Raw genomic sequence first — 14,740 nt, forward strand, 5'->3', positions numbered from 1 at the left:
GAAGGAGCCTGGGTCTGTTCAGGAAGTCAAGGCTCTCACACAGGAGATTTGGTGAAGAAACTAAGAGAACCGACTATCAGATGCTGGACTCTGCAGTTGAGAACAGAAGATCAAGGGGAGGAGAGGATTGTGGGCCAACCCAGGCTTCTTCCCATTTGACTGCTATTTTTTCACCTAACTTTTTGCCTCTAGCATTGGTCCCCTCATCCTGCCTGTCCCCGGGAGTGAGGATGGCATTCCTGAGGTGGGCCCTGGCATCCTCAGCTTAGGAGGCCCACCATTGTCCATCTCAATGTCACCACATGCAGGTAAATGACAGGTTGGGACCAGTTCTTGGAAAACTGGACTATTTAGCATTGTAGCGGGAGGGAGAGGAGACTTCTCTTCAAAGCTTCTCTTCTCTAGGGACAAGCAGACTCGCATATGGAAACTCCCAAATCAGAGATCACGGGGCGGGGGAGTGGGGGGGTGAGAGAAAGCCTTCCTAGAGTCACTGAGCTCTTTGGTAGTTTTGAGGTCACACCACTCAACTCAAACCAACTCCTAGCTTCCTTTCGTAAAAGAGGCTGCATTAAATGATCCTACCCCAGGCCTTCCAACTCTTAAGGGGCTAGTTCTTTGATGGACAGTGTGAATTCCTATAGAGGAACCATCAGGCCTTTCTCCGGTTAGGTCAGCTCCCACTCGCAATCCCTAGTTTTTAGCTTGTTTTCAAAGTCTCTTCTTTCAAGCTGCTGCCACTTCCCTATATCGTCTCAGGTCCCTTCCCACTTGGCCCTCAACTTGGGAAGCAGGTCAAGTTTCCCCAATAATCCGTAGGCCAAGGCCTAGGTCTTTAAGGCTTCTGTGCTGCTCCATGTGGGACTGACAGGGTGAGTCAGAGTCAAGGAATGAACCGACCAAGGTCCTAGGGTTTACCGCCAAGGTTTTAGATTTGTCTCAGGCCTTGGTTACTACCCACAGACCACTGTTCTCTGACCAACGGCAGGAGCTAAAGCTCCCACCACAGAGGGAACCAGATTTTCTCTTGGGAGGTACCCGTCCTATAGTTACCATCGCAACAGTTGGGAATCAAGTGTTGTGGATTGCTGCTCTTAACTGACCACGGGGAAGACTGGGTCTTCTCTACAAAAAGACGGATCGCACTCAGAAATCTGTTGAAGTGTTTAATCTCCCTCCACCAATTACTGTTACTTTCATTTTTTAAAGATATTATTTATTTATGGGATCCCTGGGTGGCACAGCAGTTTAGCGCCTGCCTTTGGCCCAAGGCGCGGTCCTGGAGACCCAGGATTGAATCCCACGTCAGGCTCCCGGTACATGGAGCCTGCTTCTCCCTCTGCCTGTGTCTCTGCCTCTCTCTCTCTCTGTGCGACTATCATAAAAAAAAAAAAAAAGATATTACTTATTTATGAGAGAAACAGAGAGAGAGATGCCGGCAGAGGGAGAAGCAGGCTCCGTGCAGGGAGCCCGACGCGGGACTTGATCCCGGGTCCCCAGGATCAGGCCCTGGGCTGAAGGCAGGCGCCAAACTGCTGAGCCACCCAGGCTGCCCCCGTTACTTTTATTTTTATTTTTTTCCCCATTACTTTTATAAAAGTCAACTGAGCCTAGGTCAGCCTTTTCATCCTGTGGGGTCTCCTTTTCTTCCTCGACCTTGAGCGAGTACCTGTTCTATGGCCAGCGGCCAGTGGATGTATGCCGTCTGACGTTCAGGACAGATATTAGGCTGAGATGTCAACTGGGGACTTAGTTTAGGTAAAAACTGGAGGCCTTGGAAGTGAGTGAGAACAGAAGGAGGAGGGCAAGAAGAGAGGAGAGACGTTTGAGTTACCAGCGTCAAGGAGAGGATAAAAAGGCTGTGGAAAATTCTGATTAATAGACAAGCAACAGAGGACATGGCCAGCCTGTGTTCACCCAGCCTGGTCAGTGGAAGGGAGCAGTTAGGATGAATGAACAGGATTGGGAAATGTAGCTTCAGGGTGGTCCTCCCAGGGCAGGGGCTAACAGGGACATGAAGGAGGAGAGACTACAGCACTTGGGCTGTCTCCAACCACAGCAAAGCCCACATTGATCTCTCCCGTATTAGGGCTCTGAATAAGATTGTAATCCAACAAAGGAACCTGCTGCTTAAAAAAAAAGTCACAAAACAACTGACCTACAAAAAACATTTTGAAAAGGTAAAGCCAGGTAAATTGGGGAACGTAGTATTAGACTTATTTTCTATTAATGCTCAGTGAAGGGAAGACACCTTATGGCAGTGAGCAGCAATCTCAAAACCCACTAAAAAATGCCAAGCTTCCAAACCACCCGGAAATCAGGAATATGGAACATGGACAACCTAAAAGCCAGCTGGTTCCCAGAGAAATGGTTTCTTCACACAATGGGATTGTTGGGTCCTTTTAGGCCGGTCCTGGGCTCTTCTCTCAGACTGCAACACCAGGGACTTGGCATGTGAAAGGCCAGGAGGAAAGGGAACAGAAGGAGATAAAGGAGGAAAGTCTGTGAAATCCTAACAAATACTAGGAATACTTTTTTTTTAAAGTATTCCATGCCCAACGTGGAACTTGAACTCAGAACCCCAAGATCAAGAGTCACATGCTCCACAGACTGAGCCAGCCCAGAACCCCAGGCAACTTTATTTTTAATCTCACAACAGCCCGCTGAAGTAGGTATCCTCCTTCTTAGTTACTGAGAAGGACACTGAGACAGTAACTTGCAAAAGACATCCAGTGGCTCAACTGGGATCCTGACCAATAGGTTGGGCTTTTTCCCTTGAAGCTGTAGGGTGGTCTGGAGTGGAGAGCAAGCCTCAGATGCCCCTCACCTGGCTCTTCCCAAACTGGCAATGGTCTAATATGGCTGGCGGAGGTTCTGTGGGCAGCAGAGTGGCACTGATGTCTTTTTGGCAGAGTCACTCGGGTGCAGACCCTCAGTGTCTCGTTCACCACCTACCTCAAGCACCCTAAGGAACTAAATGAGTCCTTTTTGTGAATGAGGATGTGTGTGCGCATGCACATGCATGATGCCTATGAGACGGTGTCAGTAGGTGTGACAGTTTTTAGTGGGGCGAGGTAAGGACGCATGGTTGTATGTGATTGGGAGAAATGTCTTGCTTCTTTAAAGATAGTTTTTGGGAAGGGCCAGAAATCATTTAGAACTATCTGGGCACAAACGGCTCCTGAGTTAGGGAGGTAGGGTGGGTAGAGCAAGAGGGAGGCTGTTTTTCTCCAGAAGTCCCAACCCGGATCATGGGCCCTAGTGTGTATAGAGACAGCACATGGGGGAGTAGACAAAGCTCACATTTTGGGTCCAGGCCGACTTGACTTGGGCAAGGCACTCTACTGCTCAGTTTACTCAACTATAATTAGGATAATAATCCCTAACTCACACAAAAGAGGCCTCCTGGGAATCAGAACCTGGCTTCCCAATGTGACTTCTCCAAGAAAGGCCCTCCTCCATATCCACCTGCTGTTTGTCCTGATAGAGTAGGGGAGCGGCGGGGTGGATGTAACCAACGCAGCTGGATGGTCACTGTCCCCAAATCAAATACTTTCCCAAAGAGTCTGGGACTGGTTCTCCCATGTAGGCATCAGTGTAAGGAGTCAAAAAACAATAACCCCTGGATCCAGGATGCCTGGGTGGCTCAGCAGTTGAGCACCTGCCAGCCTTCCACCCAGGGAGTGATCCTGGAGTCCCGGGATCGAGTCCCAGTCGGGCTCCCTGCATGGAGCCTGCTTCTCCCCCTGCCTGTGTCTCTGCCTCTCTCTGTGTTTCTCTCATGAATAAATAAAAAATCTTAAAAATGAAATCCCTGGATCCCTTCCAAGAGGCCTCCTGTGCCTGATTGCTATGGGCACTGGGTGCTCAGAGGTGAAGTAGATAGAGTGGCTATCTTCAAGTTCTGTTCAGGAGGGGATTGCCACCAGGCTGGTGCACTTCAGAGGTATGAAGTGTCTGCGAAATCTGGTTCTCTGAGTGCAAGTAAACTACTCTGGTTGCCAGTGTTCCATAAGTGACTTCATCCACCGTATACCGCTTGCTGTTTAGGCTCACAGTCAAATGCCTGGTCTTTGGCCTCCACAGAAGCTCAGAACTTTACTAGGTATATTATTTTTTTTTTAAGATTTTTTATTTATTCATTTGAGACAGAGAAAGAGAGACCATGAGCTGGGGGAGAGGCAGAGGCAGAGGGATAAGCAGGCTTCCCGCTGAGCCAGGAGCCGGACATGGGGCTCGATATCAGGACCTGAAGATCACAACTCGAGCTGAAGGCAGATGCTTAACCATCTGAGCCACCCAGGTGCCCCTTTAGTAGGTATATTAAAGCATGTTTTATCATCACATTCATCTTCCTAACAGGGCACAGTTTGCTGTTACGCTCTTGTACAGGACAGGAGGCCGGCGGACCTATGGATATTAAGAGACTGAGTGAGAAGCATGGCCTTCAACTTCCAGACTAACGTTCTTTCTGGTCCACTCCTCTGCCTCATCTCACATTCACACAGTACCTGTTATGCCTTCATGTAGGGAAGAACCTCTTGGGAAATAGAATAGAAACCCGAGATGGGGCTCCAGACCCCAGGAGATCTCTGTTCTGAATTAGAAAAACTTGTTTCTCACCCCCAGTCTGAGACTGAACCTTGACCTCCATGGCCTTGCTAGGTGCTGGGCCTCCTCCTGAATACACTAGTCCTTATCTCCTGGCCTTGGCCCGTCCACAGCCTCCTCCTTCAGTGATCCATCAACCAAGCTACCTCCCAAATTTGAGTCCCCACTTCAAGTGGGATGACCCATTGCCCTTCCCAAATCAGTGTTTCTTACCACCTGTCCTCTTTCCTTAGTGGCAAGCTTCCCTCCCCATCAGAAAACCCCCTTCCCTATGGACCCTGAGTAAGGGAAGGGTCCTTAGAGCCTTTCTACTAACAATTTCCACCCCCATTTCACAGGAGGGAAGCAGGCCCACGGTAAGAAGTACTTGCCTAAAGATATATCACCAATCACTGGCCAGGCTCAGTCTAGAGCCCAGATTACCCAACCACTAGCCGCAAACCCTACTACCTCTTCACATACCGGGCCTCGGACTCCTCCTTTCCCTCCATCACGCAAACAGCATTAATCACCCAGGCCCCTTGAGTCTTTCTCAAACACAAAAATTCTTTTCGCTTCCCGTTGCCACTGCTCTGGTCAAGTCCTCATTACATCCCACCAGAATTGTTGGGACAGCCTAACGAGCATCGGGCCCCCACCCTGCCCGCAGACCCTTCATTTTCTGTACACCCTGCATCGGCCACATGAACTTCCTTTCCTGGATGCCTCAATCAACAGGTCCTTCTTGCTCATGGTGTGCGCTGGCCCCAGGCTCAGCTCTGTTAAGCACAGAGATGTAGGGTGGCCCCTTTCAACTTCTGGTTGAAAGTTAGGACAAACACGGCAAATTATTGAAGGATCTGGGTTAGAGTTTTTGACTTGAAGTTAGGCAAGGCTTTCTGGATTGGATGGCCACGAGAGAGAAAATAAATTTTCCCTTGGCTCCACCATGTACCCCTCCCAGCAGAAGATAGATCTCTCTTGTCTCCAAACCGAGTATTACAACAGCCTTTGTGCCTCCCCTTGCCCCCTACAGGCACCCCTCACTCAACCAGTCCCAGAACCAATCCCACTACTGGGATGTTGAGCATCTTACCCCGTAGCTTTGAGCCTGTGGTCCTGTGAACATGCCGCCTGCACATGATGCCGGGCCCGTCTAAGAACTTTAACCAGGTTTTAAAGTCTTCTGCTGGGATCCCTGGGTGGCGCAGCGGTTTGGCGCCTGCCTTTGGCCCAGGGCGCGATCCTGGAGACCCGGGATCGAGTCCCATGTCGGGCTCCCGGTGCATGGAGCCTGCTTCTCCCTCTGCCTGTGTCTCTGCCTCTCTCTGTATGACTACATAAATAAATAAATAATAATAATAAAAAAAACTGTACCATTAAAGTCTTCTGCTGTTTGGTTCCATCTTTCCAGCCGTGATTTCCTTTCCTTTTTTAAAGATCTTATTTATTCATGAGACACACACACGAGAGAGAGAGAGAGAGAGAGAGAGAGAGAGAGAGAGAGAGAGAGAGAGAGAGAGAGGCAGAGCCACAGGCAGAGGGAGAAGCGGGCTCGGTGCAGGGGGCCCCATGCGGGACTCATCCGGGACCGCGGGGTCACGCCCTGGGCCCAAGGCAGACGCTCAGTCCCTGAGCCCCCGGGCGCCCTCCATCCTACCCTGCAGCCGCCCTCGAAGCTCCTAAACGCTGTCCTCCATTTACCCCTCCGTGCCCTCCCCAGAAGTGACTTGCCCCTTCCTTTCTGCCTGATGAAAGCCTTAGGACCCTGCGGGGCTGCCGCGTCCCCCACGGAGACTTTCCCAGTTCGCCCCCCTGCTTTGGGCTCCCAGGTCTATTTTTCTGCACGTTGTGGCCTCGCCTGGCGCGGCCGTGGGCGCGGCACACCTGGGGCAGGTGCGGGGCCCTCGAAGGGCACCGGCGAGCCGGTCCCCGGGGCCGCCGCGGCTCTCAGGGCAGGTGCCTCCCCGCGCCCCGGGGGCTCGGCCCCACTCCTGCGGCAGCCGCCTGGCCGAGGGCCGGGGCGGGGGTCCCCGCCAGCTCCCAGGGCCCCGCAGCGCGGAGGGAGGGGGCCCCGCGCCCAGGTCGCCGTCCAGCCGCGGGCCTCCGGGAGCCCCAGGGGGCGGCCCCGCGGGAAGGGGCCTCGGCCGGGGCCGCGCTGCCCGCTCGCCGCCACTTTAATTTATTTATTTGATGTTGTCGGGAGCGAGGAGCGTTCAATGAAGGGAAGGGGCGGGGCGCGGCGGCGGGCGGGCCCGGGCTCTGACGCGGGCGCCGCGCAGCCAATGGCCCGCGGGGGGCGGTCCCCCCCATTCAGGACTCCTCGCCTGCTCGGAAGGTATGTTAAACAGCTGCTTTTAATTTGGTCTCCCCAATGTCGGGCGTTTGGGGGGCTGGCCGGCCGGCCCGCCGCGGTGCGGGGCTGGGGGGCGCCGGGCTCCGCGCGGGCCGGGGAGGAGCGCTCCGCGCCGCCCGCCCGAGCCCGTGTGCCCCCGAGCCGGCCGGGTCCGCGGGCCGGGGGGCGGCCGGGGCGCGCCGGGCAGTCGGCCTCGGTAGGTGTCGGCGGCGGCCCGGCCGGGGAGACCCCCGCCCCCCGCTCCTGCGGCGCCCGAAGAGCGATTCCTGTGAAGGGCGGAGGGGGGCGGGGGCGCGCCGCCGGGGGCCGAGCCGGGCGGGCCGGGCCCACCGCGCCGCGCCGGAGTTGCCGCGAGCGGAGTTGGCGAGCGAGCGGGAGCCCGCGGCTGTCCCCGCGCCGCGCCGGCAGCCGCCCCGGGGCTCGGCTCCGGCCGCGAACTTGGAGGGGGCGGCGGGCGCGCTCCGGGGCCGCGGTTGTTATGGACTCTGGGGGCGGGGGCAGCGCCGGCCCGCGGGAGGGGCGCCGGGGGCGGGGGCGGCACCGGAAAGAGCCCCGCGCGCCGGCCCGGGCGCCCCGGAGCCCGCCAGGCCGCGAGCCCGCGCGGACCTCGGCCCGGGGGTGTGGGAGCCCCGCGGGCACCCGGGGCGGCCCGGGCGGATGCCTCCTTCCCCGCCCACCCGAGGCCGCGGCGGCAGCGGCGGCGGCGGCGGCGGCGGCCCCGGCCCCTGCCCCTCCCCCGGCTGCGCTGCTCGCCCGCCGACGGGGCGGGGGCGGGGGCGGGGGCTCGGCGTGCGAGCGCGCCCGCGAGGGGGTGGCCCGACTGGGGCGGTGAAGGTCGGGAACTGGGAAAACAGTCTGCACGCTCGGAATCGGGAAAAGGAAATGCATCAGCGGGCGGGGAGGGGCGCGGGGGGCGCGCCTGACAGCCGGGATGGCGGCCGCGGGCTGGAGGGCGGGGCGCCGGCGCGGGGCGGGGGCCGCGGGCCGAGGAGGCGCTGGGCCCGGGCCCGCGGAGCGCCGCGCCGGCCCTGCCGCCACTCCCGGGCCTACCCTGTTTACTATGTACTCCAGCCGCCGCTTGTGCAACCCGCCCGGAGGGGAGCCGGGGGGCGGGGCCTGCCCGCGCTCCCGCCCACCGCGGGCCCCCCGGAGGGCCCGCCTCCTCTTGTCTTCCATTGGCTGCGCGAGGCTCCCCTCTCTCCTCCTCGGCCCGCCACTGGACGACGTGCTCGCGAGCTCCGCCTATCGGAGGCCGGGCTGAAGTTTAAGTTGCTAGGATTTTTTTTTTTCCGTGAAGGGCGGAGGGAGGAGCCCTGCGGCTGACGTGCGGCGCAAGGTCCCGCCCCCGCCCCTGATTGGCGCGGCGGGAGGCCCCGCCCCCCGGCCGGGCGAGCGCGGAGGGGAAGTCCACCCCTGCTCCCCGCCCCCTCCTCCAGCTTGTGTGCGCGCTCCGCACATGTGGGAGTCCCGCCTTGCTCCTTCGAACTGTCCTCCCGCCCGGAAGTCCTGGGTCTGGAGTGCTCGGCAGGGGCGGGGCGGGAAGGGGGCGAGGAGAGCCGGGGAGGCACACAATGATGCCTCTAAGGCCGGAGACGGGGTAGCTTTGCAGTGCAGGGAGGGGTTGCAGGCAGCAGTGGGTTTAGGGGTCCCGGCTTCAGGGGCTCTGCGGGGGTCGGGAGGACACGGTGGGGTCTGGCCTCCCGGGCCAAGTACTTAATTTCCGACGCTGCGGCCTGGCCGTCCCCCGCGCCCCTTGGCTTCCCGGAGGTCGCCCTAGGCTTAAGCTTGAGAACACCGCGGACGCGGGCAGCCTGTCGCTGGGTGGCTTCATCGGAAACCCTGAGTGACCTAAGAATAGCCTGGGTGCCTTAGGCGTGGTCCAGGGCGGCTCACCCCCAGCTCCCAGAAGTCGGGGGCGGCCCATCCTGCTCGGATTCCAAGTGGCCCTTCAAGGCCAGGGGCATCGTCGCGCGGCACCCAGTCCAGGGAGCAGGGAAGGACGAGCGCCGCTCGTCCTCGAGCAGGCTGACTCAAGGGTCCGCTTTCGCTGGCGTGACTTATTTTCAGAGCTCCGTCCTGGGGCAGGGCTTGGCTCTCCTCCGTTCGCTACTCATGGAGCCCACGGTCCACTGCCTTGCTCTTGCGGCTTGAAGCCATCCTTGCAGTCAGGCCCACCTGTTGCCAGCGCTGGTTGCCGTGCCGTCTCCGCGGGACTGCAGAGGGACGACGAGATAGCACCTGGGCGCAGGTTCCCCGGGGCCTGCCACTTGGGGACTGGTAGGTTGGCTTGGGGGAGTCGCCTTTTTTGCTGGAGAGCGGGAAAACTCTGGTCCCGCCCCCTCCTTTCCTGGCGCTCCTTGAGCGCCCCCCAAAGCAGGGCCAGCGTCCTTTCTCCGCCCCATTTGGGGACTTTAATAAAAGCAACCTCGGCACTGCAAGCACTTTGTCTCTGTGTGTTTGAAGCACTATAACATACACAGAGAAGGCCTAGGGGCTGCCACGAACACTTGTTGGCCAAAGGACTAGCTGAACAGCCATTCTTACCTTTCGTCACCAACTGCAGGATTTTTATCCTTTGTACGAAGTGTGGGGTGAAGGTTTATTTATGCCGAGGCCTGTCTGCTCTCCTCTTTCCGTTGGAGCGAGCCTCCAGGTCTCCCCCGGAGGTCGCAGACGCCTCACACCTCACGCTCCGCCTTCCGGAGGCTTGCCAGGGCGGTGGCTGTTAGGGCCCTGCCTCCATTTCGGTTATCTCCGCCCTTTTGGAAAGACTGCATACTCAAGTTTAGGGCTTGTCGGCGTTGGAAGTGTGCAGCCACTCCTAGCTCGGGGTGGCAACCCCTGGGGCTCTTTTTCGACCGTGGTTCCCCAGCTCTTAATTCCGTACGCATTGGAAGCAGCCGTACGGATCCGGTTGCTCTGGATATTTGTGTTTACAAGGCGGCAGCGTGCGGAAATGTAAATTGTAGAGAGAACTGGATAGGATGAAGTCTGTTTTTTTTTTTTTAATTATTTATTTATTTATTTATTTATTTATTTGTTTGTTTGTAAGGGGTCCTTCACGGTTGGTAGTGCTGCTGCCGCCTCTCCCTTTCAAGTCTCAGGGCTCCGGCTCCCAGCTGCTGAGCTCCGCGCCCCCTCCTGTTTCGGGCCCTGGAACTCTCTGCACTTCAGTCTCTAGTGTAAACATTCCACAAAAGGACTGCTAAGGCTCAGCCTCCCCGCGCGGGGCGGGGTCGGCTCCTTCCTCGACGGGCGTCCTGGCCAATGGGGGCCGCTACCGGCGCCGCGCTGTCCAATCGGGTGGCCGGGGGGCGGGGCCTGCGTCGCTTACGGACATCTTACCCCACATCGGTTACTTGCCTTCCTGGGGCAGCCAGGGAGCCCGGGTAGCCTTCCAATGCGCTGCCCGGCGAGGGCGGGAGCCGACTTGTTGGGCCTGTGGCTGCGGCCGCGCGGGGCGGGATGTGCGGGGCCGGCCAATGGGACGCGCGGAGCTCCCCTGCTTCCTCCAATAGTGCGGAGGCGTGGGGGTGGGCTTCAGCGACCCGGCTCCAATAGGCGGGGTTGAGTTAGGGAAGCTCCCCGCCAATAGGGGCGTGGAGAAGGTGAGCGGCTCCCCCGCCCCTCCCGGCCGAGGGGGAAGGGGCGGGCAGCCGGCAGAAAGGGCGCGGCGATTGGCCCGGGCCTTGACGGACGGGCGGGGCGGCCAGTGGCGGGGCGAGGCTGAGTCTTCCCTCCGCGGGGCGGGCCGGGGGAGTGGGCGGGATTTCCCGGGTAACAGAGAAGCGGCCGCGGCGGTAGAGGCGGCGGAGACGGTTTCTCCATCTTTCCCCCCCTCCCCTTCCCCCCTCGGAGTTTCCCTCCCTCCCTCCCTCCCTCCTTCCCAGTCTGGGCCCCGGGGCCTGTGACCGTTCGGCTGGCGGGGAGGAGGCTGCCAGTCCGCCCCGGCGGGCCTGTGCCCGCGCCGTTCTCCGGGCCTCCCCGGTGAGTCCGAGGCGCACGCCGAGAGGGACGCGCGGCGAGAGCCAGAGCGAGGAGCGGCCGGAGCAGCTTTGCGGTGAGAGCACGCCGGGCCGGGGGCGAGGGCGAGGCGGGGCGCCTGGCGGCGGGGAGCGCTGAGCGCCGCACTCGAGGGTGTGTGTACGGGGGGGCTGACCTCCGCGGCTTCCCGTAGAGCAGGCGGGCGGGAGGTGTGTGGCCGGGCGAGGGGGGCGGGGGGCGGAGCGGGGCAGCGCTCGGTGCGGGAGGGGGAGGAGAGCGCAGCCCCGGTGCGCGCGGAGGGGGCGGGCTCTCGCGCCGCCGCTCAGGGGCGGGGCCGGCGCGCGCGTGCGATGGTGGAGAAAGGGGCGGGGCCGGCGGCCGGGGGCCGCCCGCGGCCGGGGGGCGGGGCCTCGCCCCGGCGGGCGGGGGGTCCCGCGTGCGCCCTCGGGGCGCGGCGGGGAGGGGGCGTGCGGCCGGCGTCCCCCCGCCCTCCCCGGATCCGGTTGGCCGGAGGGGCCGAGCGGAGCGGGGATGCCACTCCCCCTGGCCGTCCTCCCCTCCCCCCGGTTTCCGCCTCCTTGGCGAGCGGGGCTCGGGAAAGCCCGCTGTCCGGGCTGGCGGGGAGCCGCGGCGCCCTGCTCGGCCCCGCCCTGCGCCTCGGCGGGGTGGGAGGGGCCCCCGCCGCCTCGGAGCTGCGGAGGTGTCGGACTTACTCCGGCAGCCTGGCCGCGCCCGTCGCCGGGCCCGGGGCTGTTGTCTGGGCTCGGCTCCTCGCGGCGCGCGCGGCTCGGCCCCCGGCCCCGCCCCCGCCCCCGGGTGCTGGGCGCCGGGGCGCGGTGCCCGGGGCCCCCCGCTGGCGGCTGCAGCCCGGCGGCTGCCCGCGCGGCGACCACGCTTCCGCAGTGGGGACGGTGGGGGAGGGGCGGAGAGTCACCGGGGGCGGCAGTGTGGCCGGGGACAACCTTTCTTGGAGTTCCCTCGACGTTCGTTACTGTGGCTGCACGGGGCGGGGTTTCCCCGGAGCCAATGGGGTGGTGGGTACTTAGACTTGGCCGCGGCTAGGTGCCCTAGGACTTCAAACCCAGTTTAGCCATGGGGAAAAAAAAAAAGTCTCTAACTAGGCTGAGATTTTAGAAAAGGGAACGGTTGCATTTACATTTTAACGATTTAAAAGACGATGGGTTTATAAAAGAGGGGATTCTCATAAAAAAAAATAGAAGAAGCGAAAAGACCTCGGACTGGATGCAATACTCTTGATTTCGTCAGCTTTTGCATTTCTGAATGTACAGGTGGTTCTGTGCATGCTTAATTTCCCCCCGAAGAAGTAAGTTGCGATTTACGGGACTATAGGTGTTCTTGAGAGATCTTCTTTTCTGGTTTTATGTAATTCTGTTAGAACATCTAGACCATTTCTATTTATATTCTATAAAACATGATGTCCTTGGCCCTGTTTTGTTACGGACAGGGTGAGGTCGGGGACTGATGTAGTTTTGTCTATGTGACTTTCCTAGCATTGCCCTCCAACCTGTATTGGAGAGTTGCCTTAGGACATTTCATGAAATACTTTATCTTTTTTTTTTTTTAAGATTTTTATTTATTCATGAGAGGCATACAGAGAGACAGACAGGCAGAGACACAGGCAGAGGGAGAAGCAGGCTCCATGCGGGGAGCCCGACGTGGGACTCGATCCCGGGTCTCCAGGATCAGGCCCTGGGCTGAAGGCAGCGCCAAACCGCTGAGCCATCCCGGCTGCCCTAATGAACTATTTTAGATGAGATTTTTGCTCTGACTTTATACATTCTCTTAAGAGAAATTACATGTTTTTGATACTTTTCATGAGAAAATAAACAGAGAAGGAATATATTTATAGACTAATATCTGAGCAAGTTCTCTGACATTAAATTGTAGATTTGTGCTTTGCTCAGTTGGGACTGAGAACTTGCTGCCCTGTTCTATACTCATGTGCGCAGTGTAAGTCTCATCTCAGTTAAGGAAGTAGCAGTGGCAGAGGTAGCTTATTCATTTGAGTAATGGTGACTGTATTGGAATTAGCATGGAGACAGGAAGCCTGGGTGTTTTTTTTCTGATGCTGTCAAGTGACAAAGTGAAGATATGGAGAGTCTACAACTGAGGAAGGTTTGATCAACACATAGTTGTTCCCACCATTTGCAATGCTGTCTGCTGGGAAACATGGAAGACCTAATTCATGCCCTTAAAGAATATGTTATTTCTTGGTGCACCAGGGTCAGAAGTCTCACATAATGCTTGAAGGATTCAAGTAAGAACTGGGTTACACTGTATTAGGAAAGTTTTTGTAAATGCTTTTTACCTAAGTATTAGTATGATATATATTATAGTTTTGTCAGAGTTGAAGACTTTGGGTAGTGTAGCATTTTGTAGTTAAGAAGGTTTTACTGTAAGAGTAAGATTTTTTTATTTCTTAAGGAAAAAGGTATGTATATGGTAATTTGATAAGATTCTTGGCAAAGCATAGTCCTGTTTACCTTTTAAGTACAAACAAGATAACTGGAGATCTTTGCAAGGCATATGTTAATGGTTGCGAATTTTAGTCGGGATTACAAGATTATGTCCTTGGCATTCAGTAATCTAGTAAAGTGCTTTAAAAGGCTGAGGCCTGGGTGGCTCAGTGATTGAGCCGCTCCATTCAGCCCAGGGCATGATCCTGGAGACCCAGGATCGACTCTCACGTCGGGCTCCCTGCTCCTGCACGAAGCCTGCTTCTCCCTCTGCCTGTGTCTCTCTCTGCCTCTCTGTGTGTCTCTCATGAATAAATTAAAAAAAAAAAAAAAGGGGCTTTCTCTTGTGATTAATACTACTACTAAATTAGTACTAATACTACTAGTTTACTTTCTGTAGATTCTCCTAAAAATGATAGTTAACATGATTTTATTGTTTTAAAAATTTATTTATTTGAAAGAGTGCGTGTGCATTAGGCGGCGTGAGGTAGAGAAAGAAAGAATCCTCAAGCTGAGTTCCCTACTGAGTGTCAAAACCAGTGCACGGGTGGGGTGAGGGGCTCCATCCCAGGACCCTGGGAGCGGGACCTGAGCCGTCATCAGGCGCCAGCCACTTAACTGACTGAGCCACCCAGGTGCCTCAGTAACATACTTTTTAAAACTATGCCCTTGTCTACTTGAATAATAAGAACTGTCATTTTCTTCGTAAAGATGTATTTATATATCCTAGACAGAGGGAGGGCACACTAGCTGGAGGGGCAGAGGGAGAGGGAGAGAGAATCTCAAGCAGATTCCCTGCCAGGTCAGGTCAAGATCACTGACCTGAGCTGAATCTGAGAGTGGGAAGCTTCGCTGACTGCCCCACCTAGGCATCCAATAAGAATTTTATTGAGCCCTTATGCTCCAGGCACTGAGTTGGGCACTGTACATTAATCCACTTAATATTCATGATAACCCTGTCTAATGGATACTATAAAGTCTGTGTTTTAAAGATGAGACAGTGACACAGAGAGGTTAGAGACCTGTGGTTAAGTGGCCATGCCAGATCTGAACCCTAGCATCCACTTCCAGAGTCCCTGCTCTTAACACTACTCGACTGTGTCCAGTCTGAGGGTAGTAAACAGTGAAGGAACAGTGTCTGTTAAAAACAATTGTGTTTACAAATATATATGTATATATATATATATATGACAAAATTTAATGTTTTAACTATTTTTAAGGGTAAAAATTCAGTGGCATTAAGTACACTCACTTTGTTGAACAACCATTATGCCTGTCCATCTCCAGAACTTTTCATCTTCCCAGATTGAAACTCTGTACCTATTAAACAACA

General features: G+C 57.0%; 2 protein-coding genes across 5 annotated transcripts in view; one reads left to right on the forward strand and one right to left on the reverse strand.

Moving 5' to 3' along the window:
• Positions 1-1,547: 1,547 nt before the first annotated feature.
• Positions 1,548-9,886, reverse strand: LOC121484613 (basic proline-rich protein-like). 2 transcript variants are annotated; one of them, XR_005986081.1, is made up of 3 exons: positions 9,491-9,883; positions 5,687-5,926; positions 1,548-4,410 (listed from the first exon to the last, which is right to left on the reverse strand). XR_005986081.1 is itself a non-coding variant. In XM_041744067.1 (2 exons), exon 2 carries the CDS (start codon positions 8,120-8,122, stop codon positions 6,773-6,775), a length of 1,350 nt encoding a protein of 449 aa, XP_041600001.1. In that variant the 5' UTR covers positions 8,123-9,159; positions 9,491-9,886; the 3' UTR covers positions 6,115-6,772. The 2 variants fall into 2 exon arrangements, 1 of the variants encoding a protein (XP_041600001.1); XM_041744067.1 differs by lacking the exons at positions 1,548-4,410; positions 5,687-5,926 and adding an exon at positions 6,115-9,159 and having other exon boundaries at positions 9,491-9,886.
• A 130-nt stretch (positions 9,887-10,016) lies between these two features.
• The window catches only part of SIN3A (SIN3 transcription regulator family member A), a 70,503-nt gene continuing 65,779 nt past the window's right edge, over positions 10,017-14,740 (forward strand). The window contains exon 1 of one of the 3 annotated variants that reach the window (XM_041744062.1): positions 10,017-11,006. The gene's annotated coding sequence lies outside the window, so the exon portion shown is untranslated. Of the gene's footprint in view, positions 11,007-11,886; positions 12,255-14,740 lie in introns of those variants that run through there. The other 2 variants (XM_041744061.1, XM_041744063.1) reach the window with 2 other exon arrangements.

This window comes from Vulpes lagopus, chromosome 2 (genome assembly GCF_018345385.1).
Source record: "Vulpes lagopus strain Blue_001 chromosome 2, ASM1834538v1, whole genome shotgun sequence".
NCBI classification, from domain to species: Eukaryota; Metazoa; Chordata; class Mammalia; order Carnivora; family Canidae; genus Vulpes; species Vulpes lagopus.

Excerpts from the sequence above, each read along its gene's own strand:
- LOC121484613 (XM_041744067.1), bottom strand. The coding sequence starts at position 8,122 with ATGGAAGACAAGAGGAGGCGGGCCCTCCGGGGGGCCCGCGGTGGGCGG.